This window comes from Moschus berezovskii, chromosome 11, assembly GCF_049115385.1.
Source record: "Moschus berezovskii isolate FMDL1 chromosome 11, NW_MosBer_1.0, whole genome shotgun sequence".
In the NCBI taxonomy this organism is placed as follows: Eukaryota; Metazoa; Chordata; class Mammalia; order Artiodactyla; family Moschidae; genus Moschus; species Moschus berezovskii.
In genome coordinates, this window is record NC_142470.1 from 98,558,120 (window position 1) to 98,581,615 (window position 23,496).

At 44.6% G+C, this 23,496-nt stretch overlaps 2 protein-coding genes across 5 annotated transcripts in view; one reads left to right on the plus strand and one right to left on the minus strand.

Moving 5' to 3' along the window:
- The first annotated feature begins 36 nt into the window (after window positions 1-36).
- DOK1 (docking protein 1) lies at window positions 37-5,697 on the plus strand. 2 transcript variants are annotated; one of them, XM_055399059.2, is made up of 5 exons: window positions 64-214; window positions 564-863; window positions 1,008-1,101; window positions 1,292-1,476; window positions 1,700-5,697. In XM_055399059.2, the coding sequence occupies exons 1-5, from the start codon at window positions 155-157 to the stop codon at window positions 2,510-2,512; spliced, it is 1,452 nt and encodes a 483-aa protein (XP_055255034.1). In that variant the 5' UTR covers window positions 64-154; the 3' UTR covers window positions 2,513-5,697. The 2 variants fall into 2 exon arrangements, with proteins under 2 accessions (XP_088697714.1, XP_055255034.1); XM_088841588.1 differs by lacking the exon at window positions 1,292-1,476 and having other exon boundaries at window positions 37-214; window positions 1,700-1,928.
- The window catches only part of M1AP (meiosis 1 associated protein), an 89,160-nt gene continuing 69,771 nt past the window's right edge, over window positions 4,108-23,496 (minus strand). The window contains exons 7-10 of one of the 3 annotated variants that reach the window (XM_088841586.1): window positions 6,455-6,661; window positions 5,225-5,365; window positions 4,793-4,804; window positions 4,108-4,290 (exon numbers count right to left, since the gene is read on the minus strand). In XM_088841586.1, coding sequence (XP_088697712.1) covers window positions 4,108-4,290; window positions 4,793-4,804; window positions 5,225-5,365; window positions 6,455-6,661 — 543 coding nt within the window. Of the gene's footprint in view, window positions 4,312-4,792; window positions 4,805-5,224; window positions 5,366-6,454; window positions 6,662-23,496 lie in introns of all 3 variants that reach the window. The other 2 variants (XM_088841587.1, XM_055399058.2) reach the window with 2 other exon arrangements.

The window sequence follows — 23,496 nt, forward strand, 5'->3', positions numbered from 1 at the left end:
CACCCCTTCCCCTCCTCCGGCCCATCTCCTTCCTCCCCTTTCTGGGTTCGCGGAGGTAGGGGCGGGGTGGGAACGCCTCCCGCGAGCCCCGCCCCGCCCCGCCCCGCCTCCGGGCCCGCCGGGCCAGGAAGCGCGGAAGGAACCGCCGGGGGCCATGGACGGGGCCGTGATGGAAGGGCCGCTGTTTTTGCAGAGTCAGCGTTTCGGGACCAAGGTAGTGTGGGCAGGGGTTGCCGAACCCCATCAGAGCTAGGGGTGGGCGACTGAGCACAAACGGAGGGAGGGGGCGCGCGGCGGGTAGGGGAGCGGCGCCGGGATCCGGAGAGCCCTGTGACGTTCCCGCTAAAATGCTTTGCACATTCTTCGGAGAAGCGTCCGCCGGCCTCCGGGTATGCCTCTCTAGCCCTGGGGAGACAGAGCGGCATCCTCCTGGAGAAACTTCGCCAGCGATCGGGAAGCCTTAGTCTTGAAATCGGCCCGCGCGGATCTTTCCTTCCCCCGTCGGGGCCGGGCAGCCGGTACTTGTCCGCTCCCTCCCCAGCGTCTCTCGGCTCTTTCCCCAGAGATGGAGGAAGACCTGGGCGGTTCTCTACCCGGCCAGTCCCCACGGTGTCGCGCGGCTCGAGTTCTTTGACCACAAGGGGTCGAACTCTGGAGGTGGCCGAGGGAGCTCGCGCCGCCTGGACTGCAAGGTGATCCGTCTGGCAGAGTGTGTGAGCGTGGCCCCCGTGGCCGTGGAGAGCCCCCCTGAGCCTGGCGCCGCAGCTTTTCGCCTGGACACCGCACAGCGATCCCACTTGCTGGCGGCCGACGCGCCGTCCAGTGCAGCCTGGGTGCAAACGCTGTGCCAAAACGCCTTTCCGGTGAGGGGCCCGGGGCTGCACTGGGCCCAAGAGGCGAGGCGGGGTGGGAGCAGTTACAGCGGCAGAGGAACTGGGCTGGCTCAGACCCTGGGAATCGCGGTGAGGGAATCACAGCCTCCTTCATACTCCTTCTCTTTACCCCAGAAAGGCAGCTGGGCCCTGGCACCTGCTGAGAATCCACCCAAGCTTTCTGCCCTGGAGATGCTGGAGAACTCGCTGTATAGCCCCTCCTGGGAAGGTAGATGGCCTGAAAAGCCCCAGCAAGGATGAGGTGGAAAGAAAGGGTGTCCTCGGAGGGGAAGTAGGAAGCTCCTGAGAGCTGGCTTTCAAGAGAGAGAGAGAGAGACAGTGTGTGTATGTGTACAGTCTGCTCCCTTCCCCCACCGCAGTCCCGGCCGGGTCCCAGTCTAATTGTATATTCCTTCCAGGATCCCAGTTCTGGGTAACGGTGCAGAAGACTGAGGCCGCTGAGCGCTGTGGCTTGCATGGCTCCTATGTGCTGAGAGTGGAGGCGGAGAGGCTGACTCTTCTGGCCGTGGGGGCCCAGAGTCAGATACTGGAGCCACTCCTTTCCTGGCCCTACACTCTGTTGCGTCGCTATGGCCGTGACAAGGTTTGGTGCTGTCAAGCCAGGACTGGCTGACTGGGTTGGGCACCTGTGGGAGGGATGGACAGGACGGTGGGAGACTGCACTCTGAATAACTCTTTCTGCCTAGGCATGACCAGCCTCCCTCTCCAGCGGTCTCTTCTTCGTAGGCCCCCTAGCTAGTCCCTGCCCTGTGGCTCACCGCCTCTGACGGCTCCTGGTAACGTGTGTCCCTCTACATCCTCTTCAGGTCATGTTCTCTTTCGAGGCTGGCCGCCGCTGTCCCTCCGGCCCTGGAACCTTCACCTTCCAGACGGCGCAGGGAAATGACATCTTTCAGGCAGTCGAGACTGCCATCCACCGACAGAAGACTCAGGGAAAGACTGGCCAGGGGCAGGACGTTCTCAGAGCTGATTCCCATGAAGGAGAAGTGGCAGACGGGAAGGTGGCTTCCCCCTCGGCCCCCCTGGAGCTCCCAGGCAGCCCTCCAGCCCTGTATGCTGAACCCTTAGACTCCCTGCGCATTCCTCCAGGCCCTTCCCAAGACTCCCTATACTCAGACCCCTTGGACAGCACCCCTGCTCGGGCAGGGGAGGGGACACAGTTAAAGAAGGCTCTCTATTGGGACTTGTGTGAGCATGTGCAGCAAAAGCTGATAAAGGCCAAGTTGACAGACCCTAAAGAAGACCCCATTTATGATGAACCTGAGGGCCTGACCCCAGCCACTCTCCGGGGCCTTTATGATCTGCCTCAGGAGCCCAAGGATGCATGGTGGTGCCAGGCTCGGGTGAAGGAGGAGGGCTATGAGCTCCCCTACAACCCTGCCACTGATGACTATGCTGTGCCACCCCCTCGGAGCACAAAGCCCTTCCCAGCTCCCAAGCCCCAGGGCCTGGCCTTATCTGAATCTGGTGCTGCAACTGGCAGTGGCAGCCAAGGCCATAGCTCAGACACTGCCCTGTACAGCCAGGTCCAGAAAAGCGGGGCCTCAGGGAGCTGGGACTGTGGGCTCTCTGGAGCAGTGACTGACAGGACTGGGGCCAAGTCAGAGGGTTCCACGTGAAAAATAGGGCGAAGCTGAGGTTGCCAATAGGAGGACCATGGGGAAGGGGATGGGATCAAAGAAACCTGTTAGAACCAGCAGGAACCAGAGGGGCCTGTGTGCAGAGATCAGGGTACAAGGGGAGTCAAGGGAAGGATGATCTGTCCCAAGAAGTCATGGAAGCGGGACAGAGTCATAAAGGGGCTCAGGGATGGGATCTGGGGGTGGCCAGCACCCCTAAGTCATCCCCACCAAAGGAAGGGATAGCTGCTGGAGCAGAACTATAGGAAAGGGTATTTGGTCAGAGGAGGTGTGGTTTGAGAGGCTTGTATGGAAGTAAAGGGAGACGCCGAGCTGTGTCTGGAGTCTGGATCCCTCCCACTTCATTGTTCTTTACCATATATATTTTTTTTTTGGGGGGGGTAAGTTTTATTCTCATTAAAGTCAGTTTGGATTTAAGAGGTCTATGTTTGTGAACAGTCATAAAGGGGACACAGAGGCAAGATGTGCTCGGTAGACATGGGATTAGGAGAACCAGAAAGGTGTTGGGGGCCACTGAAGGAGGAAAGGGCCCCAGGGAGGGGGTGATCATTCAGAGTCTGAAAGGTCCAGTTAAGCCCACCTGGGATGGGTGGGGCACTGGGTATAACATCGGTAACCCTCAGTTTCCCCTGTTGCCCTTATGTAAAATGGGAAAGCTTAATTATAGGCACAACCTCAGAGTGTTGTTTGTATGGAAGGAGTTAAATTTCTCAAGTACTTAATTGATTTGAAGTGCAGAATAAGCATTTTACAAAACCCACTCCAGTATTCTTGCCTGGAGAATCCCAGGGACGGGGGAGCCTGGTGGGCTGCCGTCTATGGGGTCACACAGAGTCGGACACAACTGAAGTGACTCAGCAGCAGCAGCAGCAGTTATTCTGTGGATGGAAAAGGCTGATGGGCAGGTGTGAGGAAAGGGGAACAGGGAGGGAACAGGCCTTTTTCATACCTCCCTCTCCCCTGTTCTCAGCTCTAGGATGCCCCCCCACCGCCTTGTCTCTCTCTCTCTCTCTCACACACACACAGTTTGCCTGTAGGTAGCAAGCACCAGCTACTTTACTGTTTGAAGGCTGACGGGACTTGCAGTGTGATGGGAGTGGCACAGGCTTTGAAATGAAGCTTAGATTTCACTCCTACTTGTTTTTCATGAGCTCGGAAAACCTCATCCTTCTCTCCTGAGGTCCAGTTCAGGAATGAAGGTGACCTGACATCATCCACCTGCTTACACAGAACTACAAGGAGAAATTTGGGTCTGGGAATACTCCTCTAACAGTAGAGACCTACTGGGTATTTATTCTTCATTTGTGTTAACAGTATCAAATGATCCAAAAGAAAAATACGTCCCTTCTTGGAGGAAGAAGAGGGTTAGATGTGTCTCCTCATAGCCTGAAGAGTGGGGTGATGAAAGCAGTGAAGGCAGAGGAGGGGAAGGCTCTGTTTCCCACTCACCTGGCGCTCATAGAGGGTCAGGTGGATAGAAGGCAAGTCTGGCCACAGAAAGGCATTGTGGGACAGATCTGGAACCTTGGCATGGATGTGCTTTATCAGGGCAGTTGGGCTATGGCGCTAGTGACTTAGGGCCCTGAGGGATACTCCTCTTCTGCCTCTTCTTCCTCCTTCTCTTCCAGAGGAGGCTGGAAGAAGGCTTCTGAGGAAGCTTTGCTGGCTGCTGGCATCTTGGGGGCTCTGCCAGGGGCTGGAGTCACAGGCAGAGGGGCCACTGTGGCTCGCACTCGATTTATTTGCAAAGGCTCAGCCTGCAGAGAAAGCAAGAAGAGCTTTCTGTGGAAACTAGACAAGTCTTGATTTCCTATTCCATTCCCTCTTGGGTCTCCAGTCCTAACTCCTTCTTGGGTCCCATAAGTGACAGCCTCAAGGCCCAGAGCAGTGGAGTCCCCGGGGCTCTAGCCTCCACAATGCCTGTCTCCCGGCTGAGTGTCCTCTATTTGCTTGCCTACCAGCTAACTCCTGGTGGGTTCTATTCCCATCTCTAGATTGTCTGTAGCTTGGAAACCTCTTTCTCTTGTAACTTCAGGTAAGACAAAGGTTTTTTTCTACAGGCTTTGTTACTGAGAAACAAGGAAAAGACTTATAAGAGCACAACAGGAAGCCCATATACTGTGGAACATGGATTTCATAAAAACACCCCCTCCCCAATTACTCTTCTCTCTTGAGCTCTTGTCACTGGAGCCATGTCTCTAAGCTTCTAACCTTGGTCAGCCTCCCTTTCCTCATCTGTAAAATGAGTATAACACTTACCTTGTAGGGATGCTGTGAGGATTAAATCAGAAAAATATATGTGAGAGTACATGTCATAAAACCTGGTAAATAACTGTTGCTTGGTAATTACTAATTTCCCTTCTCTTGGGCATTTCTTATCCCACCTTCTTTCAACAGAGGCTGCGGTTGTGGTTCCAGTGCAGCCAGTTTGCTTAGTGGGACAGTAATCTGTTAAATGACTACTGAATTACCCAAACACTGCAATTAAGATAACTAAATATTTTATGTAAATGTCCAAGCAAAAAAAGTCCCAGTACTGTGTAGGGGTTGTAATTTTGTTTGTCTAGGGTTAAAGGCTTCTCTTCCCATAGGTCTGTTCTTCCATAGGAGATCAGGGAGGATCTCCCTTGGATAGGGGACAGGAGAAGAGGACTCTGGCATTCTGGGTATAACGGGGAAGGAGGGAAGTACCTTTCTCACAGCCCGGCTCTTCGAGCTTGGGTGGAACCAGCCATGAGGGTTGGCAGAGGTGCTGCTCAGGTGTGAGTACAGGTGGCTCCAAGCTTGCAAGGGGTTGTAGGTGGACTCCAGTTCCAGGTCATCAAGCATGCTCTGAAGAAGAGAGAGGAGGCACTTCACTGGGAAACGTGAGGTCACAGAACCCATGATGTCAGGCAGAGACCTAAGTGTGTGAAGCTGAGGTGGTGTGGTGGCCCCGGGCCTCACTGCAGGGCGTGAAATAGATGTGTGCCCTCTTGGGTGTTCGCGGCCCCAGGTCTGAGCGCTTGTGAAGTGTCAGGCAGGGGGACAAGAAGGAGCAGCAACCGAATGGTGAGAGACACTGAACATTCTGGCCCCAAGAACCATGTCACAGGATTCTGAGAGGGGCCAGAGTGCTGTGAGGGTTACAAGGGATCCAGTGTGTGAGGCTATGAGGGAGGGTGGGTTGGGGGCTGAGGTGCTCAGTCTGCAAAGCAAGTACACTGAGTTCTCTCTCGCCTGTGAGGCGAGCATAACCAGAGGACATGCGAGTGGAGCATTCCTGAGCAGTCAGGTTTTCCGGCCACAACATCCTGTGCCAGGAAACAACTGGCCCTGAAGTGAGACGCTGAGTGAGCCATGGCCACTCGTGCCCACCTCTCTCGCATCCCTGTGGCTGCCAAGCCAAGAGCACAATCCCAGGCTCTGTCCTCTCTGCACGTAAGCCAGGAATCTAGCAGCAAGGGGTGGTTCCAGTTCTCTGTGCTGTAAGCCCCCCTCCCACCCTCAACTGGTGAGGCCGGCAGAGGAAATCCAGAATCCAAATCCAAGATGAGAGGAGGAGAAGGAGAAAAATGGCCTTTAGAGCTGTCTCCTCCTTTGCATCATAGTCTCATTTTAAAGCCCTTCCTGTTCTCAGCACCTATATTGGCTGCCTTTTCCTCTTTCTCTCAGAGATAGAGGTGTACAAACACAGGCGCACACACACATGCACTCAGAGATTGCAGAGAGGGACCCATGAGAACATACCGTCACGGAGATGCCTGCTTCCTTCCGTCTTGCCTCAGTTCCTTGCTTTCTTCTCTCTTACCGTACCCTTGGAACCACTTCTCCCTCTGCCCTCTGGTCCTTTCCTTCTGGGGCTGACTCTCTTCCCTCATCCCTTTCTTGAACTCTATTCTCTTCTCTCCCCTCTCTCCCATGAGATCTGGGCTCACTTGCCTCCACAGTCTTAAGGTTGTCAGCAGGCATGTCCTCAGGTAGCAGGGGGAAAGGGCTGGGCAGCATCAGTTCCCGAGTGGCCACTGCCTTCACCAGCAGAGTGGGAGAAGGAGATGGCAGGATCACGTAGAAGGTGCTAGTGGGCTCTCTCAGTTTGTCTTCTCGGTTCAGGGGCTCCCCCTTGGCCAATAGCAGCCATTCTCTTTTCTGAAACAAAGACATACAAAAACATAGGCTCATCTTCAGTCTTTGGTATGTTTGGAAGATTAGTCCCAATCGCTGGCCTGTTTACTCTCCCTCCCCTCAACTAGTTCTAGACACTTTAAAGCAGCACCATCATTTTGTGCAGCACAGAACTCTGAGGGGGTCTGGTAAGCCAGGCAGGTGGTAGGTGCCTGCAGAAGTTCATGGTTTCTTAATATTTTGCTTATTGTCTGGAGATGCACTGTGTTCCTGAAGAACAGATCCAAAATGTTTGGAAAGTACCTGATGCTTCTCCAGTCCGTCAAATTGGAAATAAATGATATAGAACTCACAGTATATGTGTGCATGGGGAGAATTTGCCTCTGGTCCAAGGACATGGCCTTTTTAAGCCTGGAAGGGATATTAGGAAATTGCAGAGTACTCCATTTCAGTTGGCTCAAGTAGAAAGTGAGGGCTTATTACTAGACTCTCAATTCTTTTTTTAAAAAAGTATTTATTTATTTATTCGACTGTGCCGGGTCTGAGTTGCAGCATGCAGGATCTTAGATTTTGGTGCAGCATGCAGGCTTTTTAGTTGCAGCATGTGGGACTAGTTCCCTGATGAGGGATTGAACCTGGGCCCCCTGCTTTGGGAGTGTGGAGTCTTAGCCATTGGACCACCAGGGAAATTCTTCAAGTAACTTCTGATGTGGTGCAGGGTTTGGATTATTATCATTACTTTAGTCTTTTTTTTCATGCTTGTTCATGTATTTGTTTGTAGATTAGTTTATTTATGAAGAATTTGTTGAATGCCCATTATGTCCCAAGCACTAGGCATGGGTATATAGAAATTCATTAGACATGTTCCTTGTCTCCTTAGAGCTTATAATATTGTAAGCAGAAGGTTTGTAAACTAATGTTTGTCCAAGATTTAGGATGATCAACTGTTTCAGTTTGTCCATCTTTAGCACTGAAAGTCCTGTATCCCAGAAGACACTTCAGTCTTGGGCAAACTGGAGCAATTGGTTACCTTTCTAAGACTCCTTGGAGAATAAAATATCTTGCCACCGTGGCAAGTCTCTGGGGGCTAAAACTATGGCAGTGTGACATTTCTTACACTTCAGGGTTGTGAGACAAATTCACAACCATTATATCCTGGGATTACTAAGAAAATCTGAGTGCGGCACACAAAAATATTATGATCCCTAGAATTTGAGTCCATTGATTTTTGAGACAATGGCTAAGATTATGTTCAGTTCAGTTCAGTTCAGTTCAGTTGCTCAGTCGTGTCCAACTCTCCGCGACCCCATGAATCACAGCACGCCAGGCCTCCCTGTCCATCACCAACTCCCGGAGTACACTCAAACTCATGTCCACAGAGTCGGTGATGCCATCCAGCCATCTCATTCTCCGTCGTCCCCTTCTCCTCCCGCCCCCAACCTTTCCCAGCATCAGAGTCTTTTCCAGTGAGTCAACTCATCGCATGAGGTGGCCAAAGTATTACAGTTTCAGCTTTAGCATCAGTCCCTCCAGTGAACATCCAGGATTGATCTCCTTTAGAATGGACTGGTTGGATCTCCTTGCAGTATAAGGGACTCTCAAGAGTCTTCTCCAACACCACAGTTCAAAAACATCGATTCTTCGGCGGTCAGCTTTCTTCACAGTCCAACTCTCACATCCATACATGACCACGGGAAAAACCATTGCCTTGACTAGACGGACCTTGGCTGGCAAAGTAATGTCTCTGCTTTTTAATATACTATCAAGGTTGGTCATAACTTTCCTTCCAAGGAGCAAGCGTCTTTTAATTTCATGGCTGCAATCAGCATCTGCAGTGATTTTGGAGCCCCCAAAAATAAAGTCTGACACTGTTTCCACTGTTTTTCCATCTATTTCCCATGAAGTGATGGGACCAGATGCCATGATCTTTGTTTTCTGAATGTTGAGCTTCAAGCCAACCTTTGCACTCTCCTCTTTCACTTTCATCAAGAGGCTCTTTAGTGCCTCTTCACTTTCTGCCATAAGGGTAGTGTCATCTGCATATCTGAGGTTATTGATATTTCTCCCAGCAATCTTGATTCCAGCTTGTGCTTCTTCCAGCCCAGCATTCCTCATGATGTACTCTGCATATAAGTTAAATAAGCAAGGTGACAATATACAACCTTGACGTACACCTTTTCCTATTTGGAACCAGCCTGTTGTTCCATGTACAGTTCTGACTGTTGCTTCCTGACCTGCATACAGGTTTCTCAAGAGGCAGGTCAGGTGGTCTGGGATTCCCATCTCTTTCAGAATGTTCCACAGTTTATTGTGATCGACACAGTCAAAGGCTTTGGCATAGTCAATGAAGCAGAAATAGATATTTTTCTGAAACTCTCTTGTTTTCTCCATGATCCAGCGGATGTTGGCAATTTGATCTCTGGTGCCTCTGCCTTTTCTAAAACCTACTTGAACATCTGGGAGTTCACGGTTTACATACTGCTGAAGCCTGGCTTGGAGAATTTTGAGCATGACTTTACTAGTGTATGAGATGAGTGCAATTGTGCGGTAGTTTGAGCATTCTTTGGCATTGCCTTTCTTTGCGATTGAAATGAAGACTGACCTCTTCCAGTCTTGTGGCCACTGCTGAGTTTTCCAAATCTGCTGGCATATTGAGTGCAGCACTTCCACAGCATCATCTTTCAAGACTTGAAATAGCTCAACTGGAATTCCATCACCTCCACTAGCTTTGTTAGTAGTGATGCTTTCTAAGGCCCACTTGACTTCACATTCCAAGATGTCTGGCTCTAGGTCAGTGATCACGTTATCGTGACTATCTTGGTCGTGAAGATCTTTTTTGTTATGTTAGAGAAGTGATATGTAGAAATACATGAGATCTCTCAAAAGTAACTCCTGATGTGGGAACTATTAGAGGACTGGGGAAAGACTGATTTGAAAGGATTTTACAGGGTGCTTTAAAATTTCTGGACTAATTTACAGGGAGATTGACAGAGGCTCTGGAAGAAGACAGGCAAATATACCCTTATTAGAATGGTAAAGATATTAATTTATCTGCATTTCCCAGGAACATTCTGAGAAAGTAAGAGGTAGGGCAATTGAACTTTAAGGCTCCTATTTTGACTCTGACTGTCTAACCTCTTCCTGGACAGTGATTATTTGAAGTTTTGGAACCAAGCTTGAACATGTTACCCAGGTCATGGGTTGACTTGTTCCTACAGGCATTGTACCTGTGATGGAAATAGTTAATTGACAAACCAGATATCTGAGGTTGAGAAAAGGCAGTGGCATGGGGGTGTCTCAGAAGACCTTTGGGGTCCTCAAATTGAACAGTGCTTAATGACTGGGTTGCTATTGTTCAGTCACTAAGTCATGTCTGACTCTTTGCGACCCCATGGACTGCAGCATGCCAGGTTCCTCTGTCCTCTACTGTCTCCTGGAGTTGGCTCAAATTCATGTCCATTTAGTTGGTGATGCTATCTAACCATCTCTTCCTCTGCCACCCCCTTCTCCTTTGGCCTTCAATCTTTCCCAGCATCAGGGACTTTTCCAGTCAGTCGGCTTTTCCCATCAGGTGGCCAAGTATTGGAGCTTCAGCTTCAGCAACAATTCTTCTGATGAATATTCAGGGTGATCTCCTTGCAGTCCAAGGGACTCTCAACAGTCTTCTCCAGCACCACCATTCAAAAGCATCAATTCTCTGGTGCTCAGCCTTCTTTATGGACCAACTCTCACATCTGTACATGACAAATGAAAAAACCATAGCTTTGACTATTCAGACCTTTGTTGGCGAAGTGATGACTCTCCTTTTTAAGATGCTGTCTAGGTTTGTCATCACTTTCCTTCCAAGGAGCAAGCCTCTTTTAATTCACAGCTGAAGTCACCATCCACAGTAATTTTGGAGCCCAAGAAAAGAAAATCTGCCACTGCTTTCACTTTTCCCCCTTCTATTTGCCATGAAATAATGGGACCAGATACCATGATCTTTGTTTTTTGAATGTTAGGTTTCAAGCCAGCCTTTACACTCTCCTGTTGCACCCTCATCAAGAGGCTCTTTAGTTCCTCTTTACTTTCTGCTATTAGGTTGGTATCATCTGCATCTCTGAGGTTGTTGCTACTTCTCCCAGCAACCTTGATTCCAGCTTGTGATTCATCCAGCCTGGCATTTTACATCATGTACTCTGCATAGAAGTTAAATAAGCAGAGTGACAATATACAGCCTTGTACTCCTTTCCCAATTCTGAACCAGTCCGTTGTTCCATGTAAGGTTCTAAATGTTGTTTCTTGACCCTCATACAGGCTTCTCAGGAGACAGGTAAGGGGTCTGGTATTCCCACCTCTTATTTCTCATAGTTTGTTGTGATCCACACAGTCAAAGGATTTAGCATGAAGCAGAAGTTGATGTTTTTCTGGAATTACCTTGCTTTTTCTGTGATCCAGCGGGGGTTGGCAATTTGACCTCTGGTTCCTCTGCCTCTTTGAAACCCAGCTCGTACATCTGAAGCTTTCAGTTCACATACAGTTGAAGCCTAGCTTGAAGGATTTTGAGCATAACCTTGCTGACATGTGAAATGAGCAAAACTGTATGGTAGTTTGAACATTCTTTGGCACTGCCCTTCTTTGGGATTAGAATGATTAGATGACTGCTGAGTACTTTAGAATATGTTTTTTCTAATTCAAAAGAAGGAGCATGAGTTGGATGCTGCATTTACCAGAAGATGGGTGAAAAATTTTCTATATTTATGTTTTGGTTAGGGACTTTACTATGTAAGTGCCAGGGAGCTTAGATTTTAGGAGGTGGAGGTTGATTCTTATTAGAACAGGTGTGACAGGGGGAGAATTGAATGGCATGCTGTATTCCAAGTTCATCCTGATTAAAGTCATCCTCCCCACTTCTAATTACTAAAGCTATGAAGAAAGGTGTGGCATGGCAGCCACTGTTGGTTTCCTGGCCACTGCCCCCACCCGCTTTCTCTCTGTCCATTTTTTAGTCTTTCAGTGATATGTAACGTGGACTTAAATATTGAGACATCAGCATAAGTTGCTAGGTGTGGCTTCTGGGAAAGCTTTGCAATATGCTGGCAGGCTTTTTGTGCCTGCACCCTACCCCTTTTTTCTCCTTAGGACAAGACTTGACCTTAAGCAGCCATCTTGTGGCCATGAGGCAGCAGGCGTGAGGATGCAGTGCTCCTGCTATGGCTGCTCTGGGGCAAATGGAGAGATCCTGGGTCCTTACCAGCACCGACCAACTGCATCAGCCCCAGGATTCTGCCCTCACACTTTCGTTACATGAGAAAAATAAACTCTTAATTACTCAAAGTAGAGCGGGGTTGGTTTTCTGTTAGTTACAGCCAAATGGATCTTTTACAGATTTCAAAGAAAAAGAAGAGGATGTGGTTATGTACTTCTAGTATATGGGAAAACAGGAGTAGAAGGGGCAATTCAATGGCACTGGTGTAGGCCTTGCTAGAAGGGCAGGTGGGAGTTTATTATTATCAGGTAAAAACTCTAATCTCACTAAACCATTCCTTCCTTGACTTGCCATCAATGATGAAAAAGTGAAAGTATTAGTCACTCAGTCATGTGTGACTCTTTGCAACCCCATGAACTGTAGCCTTCTGGTCTCCTCTGTCTGTGGAATTCTCCAGGCAAGAATACTGGAGTGGGTTACCATTCCCTTCTCCAGGAGATCTTCCTGACCCAGGGATTAAACCTGGGTCTCCTGCATTGTAGGCAGAATCTTTATCATCTGAACCACCAGGGAAGCCCATCAATATAATGACCTGGGACCAAATCCATCCATTAAAGAAGCACTGACCAACTCCTGAGTGGGAGTGTTCCTGAGGCAGCCACTGAGAGTGGGGAAGAGCCAAGAGCACTCATTTTGCATTGCTTGTGGGAAGAGACACATTTCATTGTCATAATGTATCTAGGAAGAGAAATTACAGCTAGTGATAGTAAAGCCATGCATACCTGGGGTTTTTGGAATCTGGAAGGGCATCAGGAAAAAATTGTTAATTCGGTATTATTTGCTTATTCTCTCACTCTAGAAGGCAGGATGCAGGAGGGGAAGAAAAAGAAGCTACAACTCTGCTGCTCTCACACTGGCTTCCACAGAGGAGACCAGGGGAAGACGGTAACTGAGATTTCAGATCCCCAAGTGGCAGATCGTATATTCTTTTCAAATGAACATGTAACATTCTCCAGATAGATCATGTGATAGACCATAAAACAAACTGTAATAATGAAAAAAAATTAAAATCATCCAAAGTATCTTCTCTGATCACAGTAGAATGCAATTAGAAATCAACAAAGAAAAGAAATTTGGGAAATTCATAAGTATAAGAAAATTAAATAACATACTCCTAAGAAATCAATGGATCAAGGAAGAAAACACAAAGAAAATTAGAAAACAATTTGAGATGAGTTTAAGTAAAAACACAACATACCAAAACTTATGAAATACAGCCAAAGCAGTGCTTAGAGGGAAATTTATAGCTGATAACTCCTCTATTAAACTAAAAAGAGAAAAGATCTCAAATCAATAGCTTAATCTTCTACCTTAAGAAACTAGTTAAAGAAGACCAAACTAAATAAAGCAAGTAGAAGGAAGGAAATTAAACAATTACTGGAGTAGAAAAACATAAAATAAACAGTATAAAAATAATAGAGAAAATCACTGGAACCAAAGTTGGTTCTTTGAAAAGATCAATAGAAATATAAAAACTTTTTAGCTAGATTGATAAGGGAAAAGAGAAAATATCTAAATTACTAAAATCAAAAATAAAAGAGGTAGCATCAGGACTTTCCGGGTGGTCCAGCGGTTAAGACTCTGTGCTCCCAATGCAGGGGGCCTGGGTTTGATCCCTGGTCAGGAAACTAGATTCCACATGCCTCAATTAAGAGTCTACATGCTGCAACTAAGACCTGGCACCACCAAACAAAAATAAATATTAAGAAAAGAGGTAGCATCCCTACTGACCTTATAGAAATGAAAAGGATTATAAGGGAATATTATAAACAATTGTATGACAACAAATTAGGTAACCTAGATGAAATGGACAGATTCCTAGAAAGACACAAGCTGCTAAGACTGACTCAACAGGAAACAGAAAATCTTCTGAATAAATCTGTGTCAGGAGTCCCCAAGACTACTCCTGGGTTGAGTGATTCACTAAGAGGACTCACAAGACTTAGCATAACTATGACTTATTATGGCAAGAGAATACAAAAGAAAATCAGCATGGAGAAAAGGCTTATGGGGTGAAGTTCAGAGGAAACGAAGTGTAAGCTTTTAAAAGTCCTCTACCTATAGAGTTGGGCTTCCCTGGTGGCTCAGCGGTAAAGAATCCTCCTGCAATGAAGGAGTTGGTGGAGATGCAGGTTTGATCCCTGGGTTGGGAGATCCCCTGGAGGAGGTGTGGCAACCCACTCCAGTATTCTTGCCTGGAGAATCCGATGGACAGAGGAGCCTGTGGGCTACAGTCCATATGGTTGCAAAGAGTTGGGAGCATGACTAAAGCACACACACCTGTAGAGTCACAGAACATACTTAATTCCTCTAGTGTTAAACTGTGACAATATATGTAAAATGTCGTCTACCAGAAGTCATTAGAGACTCAGTGCCCAACAGTTTTTTGGAGGCTGGTCACATAAGCACCTTGTACCCAGCACATCCCAAAGTTCTAGACTCCTGTAAGAAAAGCAGATGTCAGCACATACTTTTGCACAGTGAGCCACAGGGGGATGGTGGGAACACTTCCTAAATCCAAATTCCCATATGCCAGACAAGGGTTAACCTTGTAAGCAGGACTTTCTAAGGAAAGAAATCTCAGGCCTGCTATATTAACTTTTTGGCATAATCTATAACAAGTAAAGATATACAGTTAGTAATTAGAAGATTTTCCACAAAAAAATCAAGGCTTAGATGGCTTTAGGGGTGAATTGTGCCAAACCTTTAAATAAATATCATTAATCTTGCACAAATTCTTCCAAGAAAATAGAAGATGAAGGAAAATTTTGCAACTAATCTACGAGGCTAGTATTACTCTGATACTAAAACTAGAAAAAGACATCACAAGAAAATTACAAACCAATATTCCTTATAAATATAGATTCCTTATAAAAAAATCCTCAGTAACATACCAGCCAACCAAATCCAGCAAATATAAAAAGGATTATACACTAAAAGTGGGATTTATTCTAGGAAGGCAAGGTTGGCATAATATCTGAAAGACCAAACAATGTAATACATCATGTTAATAGACTAATGGACGGAACTACATAATTATCTCAATAAAGGTGGGAAATGCATTTGATAAAATTCATGACAAAAACATTCAACAGAATGGAACTTCCTCAACCTATCAAAGGCCTCTATAAAAAACTTACAGTTAACATCATAGGTAGTGGTTAAAGACTGGGTGCTTTGCCCCTAAGATTAGGAGCAAGACAAAGATGTCTGCACTTGTCATTTCTATTCAACAATGTTGAAGATGTATTGAAGACCAAAGGGCCATTTCCCACATTTCTGGACTATCAGCCCCCCTAGGATTATGAGCATGTTAATATCCTAGTACTTGAGGACTAATATTTTTAAATTTTGATTTAGAAAAATATAATAATGTGACATTTCTCAACATCAGAGAGCTAAGATGCATATTCATACCATTTACCAGTTCTTTGAAGGTTGAAATAGACAGGGAAAAAAGGATGAGTAGGGGCAGGCTGTGGTGGGAGGCAGGAACAGCTTCATAGTGAAGGTATTTAAGCAGAATCTGGAAAAAAGTTAAAAAAATTTGTTGTGTGGCTAGAGGCAAGGGGAAGGGAGCAGCATGAAAAAGGGTGTGGTGGTGTGAAGTAGTTTAGCATCTTTGGGAAACATTTAGTAATTTATAAGTATGACTGGTGTGGAGGATAGAAGGGACATGGTGAAAGATGAAGCAAGAGGATGGGTCACAAGAAGGCTACTGATGCTGTGCTATCCTGCTATTCTAGCCCCTGTCTGTATACACTGGAGGCTGTATACTCTAACTACATTCTGATCATTTTAAAAAAATGGCTGTTGACCTGCCATCACCCCACTCTCAGCTTAGATTCTTGCTCTTGACTCTTTGCCTAATATAACCAAGGAATTTCCATTTCCCCACCCATTTACAGCCCAACCAGGTCATTGCCTATGTACTTTGACTTCTGCTGGGCATACCTTGGCTTGGATCCTGTCACTTCTGTGGCCAATTAGGGCATCCATGGGCTGTAAAGCTCTGGAATGTGTATCCAGAAATTCTGACATTTTAAGTTGGAAACTGAAAGATCTATTAAATATTTAATATAAAGATCTATTAAATAGGTGGCATTTTCATTTCTTTCCCTAGTTCACACAGACATGACTTTGTAAGAGAAATGAGGATGTGGAAAGTGAGTCACTAGCTACATAATGGGGACTATGTAGTAGGATTTGGTAACTGAGAAGATGTTGTCCTAGTGATGAATAAATTCATCTAATAAATACTTGGAAAAATTATATATATAATTCCCTACCACATTCTCCAAAGTGGTTATCCAAGTTTAGAAAAAGGCAACAACAACAACAAAATAAACAATTAGGGGGATTGGACAAAGGAAATAAAAGGTGCGGCTCCATGCTTAGTCGCTTAGTCATGTCCGACTCTTTGCGACCCCAGGGACTGTAGCCCGCCAGGCTCCTCTGTCCATGGAATTTTCCAGGCAAGAATACTGGAGTGGGTTGAAGGGTGATAGTAGAGCCAAGATTAGATAAGATCATAAAAATGCAAACCACCCACTTTTGCTAGGAGCTATGCCCAGGAACCTGAAAGTGAGAACACGGTGGAACTAACTGAGGGTAAACCAGAAAATGTATTACAGATTGTCCAGCCAGATAAAGGATGCAAAAGAGAATAAATGAACATTTAACAACTTCTACATTTGAGTGGGTTGGAATGGCCAGAGGCAGACTGGTTTTCCTGCCTAGAATATCTGTGAGAGCTGAAAAATATATAGAAACTATTTGTTTGAGGGCTGTGAGAAAGTGCTGAGACAATAGAAGTGAGAGGTAGCTAAGTTTCTGGAAAAGGAAGAATTCAGAGAAGTGAGGGCAGTATTGTGATCCTGAGGGCATATGTTTATTTTGAATCGAAGGGAATGGTGGTTGGGAAATGAGAATCTAGGATGTGTATCTCCTGAGGCCCTGGCAAGGGAACAGAGAAACTAGCAGAACTTTTTGGTGGAGACTTGACAGGGGTAAGATGGGTGCTCAAGTCAATTTCTCACTTAGTATATTTGCCAAATACTGATGCTGCATGGAACAGAGGATAAAAACACCCAAGGAGAAAGCCTCTAGAAGTAGAGCATTTTAGCAGACTTGAGAAAAAGTGACTAGAGTTGGGATAGTCATGCATATTATAGACCAGGTTTTCAGTGGAAAATTCTAGAGGACCTGGAGCAAACCAGGGGTAGATTGAGACTTAGCAGAACTGCAGTCCAGCTTTGACTCAGCACAGCTCCTGAGTAGCAAATGATGATTTGTCAACACTATCTGCTTAGTGCAGGGCAGGATAAACTTGTTCAGAGGAAGCTAACACCAACTGGAGCCTTTATAATTTCTTTAGGCACAATGAGCATCTTTCATTAAAACATTACCAGGTTCACCAAAAGACAAGATACATGTCTAAAAACCAAATGAAGAAAGAGACAATAGATACAGAACTACAAGTGATCCAGGTGTTGAGTTTAGCAAAGTACCTTAAAATAACTATGATTAGTTTGTTCAAAAAAATACGTTAAAATGTGGAGAACTTCTCTAGAGAATTAAAATCCATAAAAAATAAACATATGTAATTCACAGAACTACTAACCAACCATTATGTACAAATCATATGCAGATGTATGCCAGGTGCTTTACACATGTAATATTACTTGGTCATCTTAAAAAAACAAATGAGGTATTTTTTATTGTCTTGTTTTACATGTGAAAGAGACAAGGGTTACTAATATGTCCCTCATGCACCTTCTCCCTCTTTTCCCTTCTCTCACACTCCGCTTCTACTTATGACAGGAGAAGCTGCGTGGATTCTATTCCTGTATATTTTAAGTAGGTAAAGAGAGACAGGACATAAGAGGGAAGGGACTATGTCAGAGAGGCTAAATCAATCTGTAGAATATATGTATCCATATATGGCTGAGAGAGGAAGGAGATAGAGGAACAGGGATGGAACAGAGTTTTAGTTTTTGTGTGTGCATGTATATGAAAGGCTAGATATGATTGAGGAATAAAGGAGAAAATTTGAAAAATATCATTGTGGGTAATGAACTTTTTCCTGTTAGGTGTTCTTTGAAAGCACACATAAATTAATTTTAAAATTACTATTTGTCTTCTGAGTAGTGCTTCTTTATATGCCGTTTATATGGAGACTAAAGCACATGGGGCCACTAGATTTGTTAGGGTTACAAATAGATAAATACACTTACGTTTAGAGGTTAAGTGTATGGCTTAAGTTCACACAATTGGAAAATAACGAAGCTTTCAGAAACCTAGTACCATCTGATTCCAAAGCCCACACTTTTCATGGACAATATAAATTGTATTTTACCACATCAGATTAGAAAACTGCCTGGCCTTACCATCACCCTGATACCAAAACCAAAGATGCCACACAAAAAAAGAAAATTATAGACCAATATCACTGATGAACATAGATGCAAAAATCCTCAACAAAATTCTAGCAAACAGAATCCAACAACATATAAAAAGGATTACACATCATGATCAAGAGGGCTTTATCCCAGGGATGCAAGGATTTTTCAATATATGCAAATCAATCAATGTGATACACCATATTAACAAACTGAAAGATAAAAGTCAAATGATCAACTCAATAGATGCAGAAAAAGCTTTTGAAAAATTCAATACACACTTATGATAAAAAAACTCCAGAAAATAGGCATAAAAAATCTCAACATAATAAAGGTCATATATGACAAACCCAGAGCAAACATTATTCTCAATGGTGAAAAACTGAAAGCATTTCCTCTAAGATCAGGAACAAGACAAGGGTGTCCACTCTCACCACTATTATTCAACATAGTTTTGGAAATCCTAGCTACAGCATTCAGAGAAGAAAAAGAAATAAAAAGAATCTTGACTGGAAAAGAAGTAAAACTCTATTTGCAGATGGCATGGTACTATACATAGAAAACCCTAAAGATGCCACCAGAAAATTACTAGAGTTAATCAATGAATATAGCAAAGTCACAGGATATAAAATTAATAACATAAATCTCTTGCATTCTTATACACTAACAATGAAAAGTCAGAAAGAGAAATTATACCATTTACCATGGCAACAAAAGAATAAAACACCTAGGAATAAACCTACCTAAAGAGGAGAAGGAAATGGCAACCCACTCCGGCATTCTTGCCTGGAGAAATTCCATGGACAGAGGAGCCTGGTGGGCTGCAGTCCATGGGATTGCAAAGAGTCGGGCACGACTGAGTGACTAACACTTAACAAACAGACAAAAGTCCTGTATGAAAACTATAAGACACTGATGAAAGAAATCAATGATGACACAAATAGATGAAGAGATACCATGTTTCTGGATTGGAAGAATCAGTTTTGTGAAAATGACTATATTACCCAAAGCAATCTACAGATTCAATGCAATTTCAATCTCTATCAAACTACCAATGGTATTTTTCTAGAATTAGAACAAAAAGTTTCACAATTTGTATTAAAACACAAAAGACCCTGAATAGCCAGAGCAATCTTGAAAAAGAAGAATGGAGCTGGAGGAATCAACCTGCCTGACTTCAGACTTACTACAAAGCTACAGTCATCAAGACACTGACACAAAACAGAAATATAGACCAATGGAACACTGGCACAAAAACAGATATACAGGCCAATGGAACAATATTGAAAGCCCAGAGATAAACTCACGCACTATGGGCACCTTATCTTTGACAAAGGAGAAGGAAATGACAACCCACTCCAGTACTCTTGCCTGGAGAATCCCATGGAGGGAGGAGTTGCAAAGAGTTGGACATGACTGAGCAACTTCACTTCACTTCATCTTTGACAAAGGAGGCAAGAATATACAATGGAGAAAAGATAGTCTCTTCAATAAGTGGTGCTGGGAAAACTAGACAGCTACATGCAAAAGAATGAAATTAGAACACCTCCTAACACCATACACAAACATTAAGTCAAAATGGATTAAAGACCTAAATCAGTTCAGTTCAGTTCAGTTCAGTCGCTCAGTCGTGTCCGACTCTCCGCGACCCCATGAATCACAGCATGCCAGGCCTCCCTATCCATCACCAACTCCCTGAGTTCACTCAAACTCATGTCCACAGAGTCGGTGATACCATCCAGCCATCCCATTCTCGGTCGTCCCCTTCTCCTCCCGCCCCCAACCTTTCCCAGCATCAGAATCTTTTCCAGTGAGTCAACTCGTCGCATGAAGTGGCCAAAGTATTGCAGTTTCAGCCTCAGCATCAGTCCTTCCAATGAACACCCGGGATCGATCTCCCCCAGAATGGACTGGTTGGATCTCCTTGTGGTACAAGGGACTCTCAAGAGTCTTCTCGCTTCAGCAGTATGTGAACCGTGAACTCCCAGATGTTCAAGCAGGTTTTAGAAAAGGCAGGGGCACCAGAGATCAAATTGCCAACATTCGCTGGATCATGGAGAAAGCAAGAGAGTTCCAGAAAAACATCTATTTCTGTTTCATTGACTATGCCAAAGCCTTTGACTGTGTGGATCACAATAAACTGTGGAAAATTCTTAAAGAGATGGGAATACCAGACCACCTGACCTGCCTCTTGAGAAACCTGTATGCAGGTCAGGAAGCAACAGTTAGAACTGGCCATGGAACAACAGACTGGTTCCAAATAGGAAAGACCTAAATACAAGACCAGAAATTATAAAACTCTTAGGGGAAAACATAGGCAGAACACTCTTTGACATAAATCACAGCAAGATCCTCTATAACTCACCTCCTAGAGTAATGGAAACAAAACCAAAAATAAACAGGACCTAATTTAACTTAAAAGCCTTTGCACACACAAAAAAAGCCTTTGCACAGCAAAGGGAACTATAAACAACATGAAAAGACAATCCTTACAATGGGAGAAAATAGTAGCAAATGAAACAACTGACAAAGGATTAATCTTCAAAGTATACAAGCAACTCATTCAGTTCAATACCAGAAAAACAAACAATTCAATCAAAAAGTGGGCAGAAGACCTAAACAGACATTTCTCCTAAGAAGAAATATAGATGGCGAATAAACACATGAAACGATGCTCAACATCATTCATTATTAGGGAAATGCAAATCAAAACTACAATGAGGAGTGATCACCTCACGTGGGCTGGAATGGTTATCATCAAAAAAATCTATAAATAGTAAGTGCTGGAGAGGGTGTGGAGAAAAGGGAACTCTCTTACACTGTTAGTGGGAATGCAAATTGATATAGCCACTATGGAGAACATTATGGAAATTCCTTAGAAAACTAGGAATAAAACTACCACATGACCCAATAATCCCACTACTGGACACACACCTTAAGGAAGTCATAATTAATAAAGACACATGCAGCCCAATGTTCATCACAGCACTATTTACAATAGGTAGGACGTTGGAGCAACCTGGATGTCCATTAACAGATGAACGGATAAAGAAGCTGTGGTACATATACACAATGGAATATTCAGTCAGTTCAGTTCAGTCGCTCAGTCGTGTCCGACTCTCCGCAACCCCATGAATCACAGCACGCCAGGCCTCCCTGTCCATCACCAACTCCCGGAGTACACTCAAACCCATGTCCACAGAGTTGGTGATGTCATCCAGCCATCTCATTCTCCGTCGTCCCCTTCTCCTCCCGCCCCCAACCTTTCCCAGCATCAGAGTCTTTTCCAGTGAGTCAACTCTTCGCATGAGGTGGCCAAAGTATTGCAGTTTCAGCTTTAGCATCAGTCCCTCCAATTACTCAGCCATAAAAAGGAACACATTTGACTCAGTTCTAACAAGCTAGATGAATCTAGAGCCTATTATACAGAGTGAAGTTAAGTTCAGAAAGAGACAAATATCATATATTAATGGACATATATGGAATTTAGAAAGATGGTACTGATGAATCTATCTGCAGGGCAGCAGTGGAGATGCAGACATAGAGAACAGACTTGTGGACACAGCTGGGGAAGGGGAAGGTGGGATGGATTGAGAGAGTAGCATTGAAAAGTATACATTACCATATGTAAAATTAAGTAGCCAGTGGAAATTTACTGTATGATTGGAGAAGGAAATGGCAACGCACTCCAGTGTTGCCTGGAGGATCCCAGGGACGGGGGAGACTGGTGGGCTTCTGTCTATGGGGTCACACAGAGTCGGACACGACTAAAGTGATTTAGCAGCAGCAGCAGCAGCAGGGAGCTCAGATCCGATGCTCTGTGATAACCTACAGGGGTGGGATGGGGTGGGTGGGGGGAGTGAGGTTCAAGAGGGAGGGGACATATGTACACCTATGGCTGATTCACATATGGTAGAAACCAATACAATACTACAAAGCAATTATCCTCCAACTAAACACAAATAAATTTAAAAATAAAAAAGTTAAATGGTATTTATGGACATTTATTGAGAACCTGCTGTGTTCCATGTACTGTTCTAATCATGGGAACTATAAAGAAAAATGCAAAGCTGCTTGTTCTCAATAAAATCATTACTGGCATAAAGGACTGCTTGAATTATACTGAAAATATTCCTACCAAATAAGGAAAATGAGAAAAGAAAAAGAAAAGAAGACTGCCTGGTCTTGAGTTCCAACAAAGAGAGATAGTAAAAGAAGAGTTTCTACTCTAAACCTAAATTTGAATAAGGGTGAGGAATCAGTTGGGAAAATGGGGAAGTGGTAGAAGTTTTAGGAAAAGGCAATCATGTTTTCCTAGAGTCTGGGTAGTCAAATTTATATCATAGGCTTTAACCAAAATCATAGGATCGTACATTTTAAAAACAAACTGAAATATACTCTTCTCCAAAAAGAAACAGAACACACAATGTCTAGTGGTAAATACAGGCATCCAGAAAGGCCTCACTGCAGAAGCGACATCTGAGCTGAGTCCATCAGATGAGGTAGAATTTGAATAGATGGAGACAGAAGAAGGGACAACATAAAAAAGCTCACTGGTGGGGGGACTTTGAAGTTTGTACGTTAATTTGGTTGGACTGTATGATACAGGAAGGAGAATAATGGGAGGCAAGGATGGAGTTTGAATACTCCATCTAAGGAATATAGACTTTAAAATATGATTAAGAGTAAGCCACAAAATAGTTTTAAGCTGAAGAGTGGCGGGATCAGTGCTGTGTTTCAAGAAGATTAATCTGGCAGCAGTATGGAAAATGGATTGGGAAGGGGAAACACTAAAAGCACTGAGCCAAGTTAAGCGATTATTGTAATATTAAAGGAAAGAGGGGAAGGGGACTTGACCTAAGATAATGATAATAAGAATAGAGAGGAAAAAATACATACAATAGATGTTACGGTGTTAGAGCAGGCAAGACATAAGTAATCAGGTGACATTAGGGGAATGCTTCAAGAAGATTAACCTGACCTAAAGAACAGAGCAAGTTAGAAGAGTGACAGACTGGACATACGGAAGCTAATTAGGAGTTTATTGAAGAAGTCTTGGTGAGAACAAGCAGTGGGAAGGGGAAGGGAAGAACAGTTACCACTCATGAGGAAAAATTTGATATGACTTAGTAATGAAATGGGTGTAAAGTGTGAGAAGGCTGAAAGTGACTGAGGTTTCAAGCCTGGGTGAGTAGACAGTGGTGGTGCTG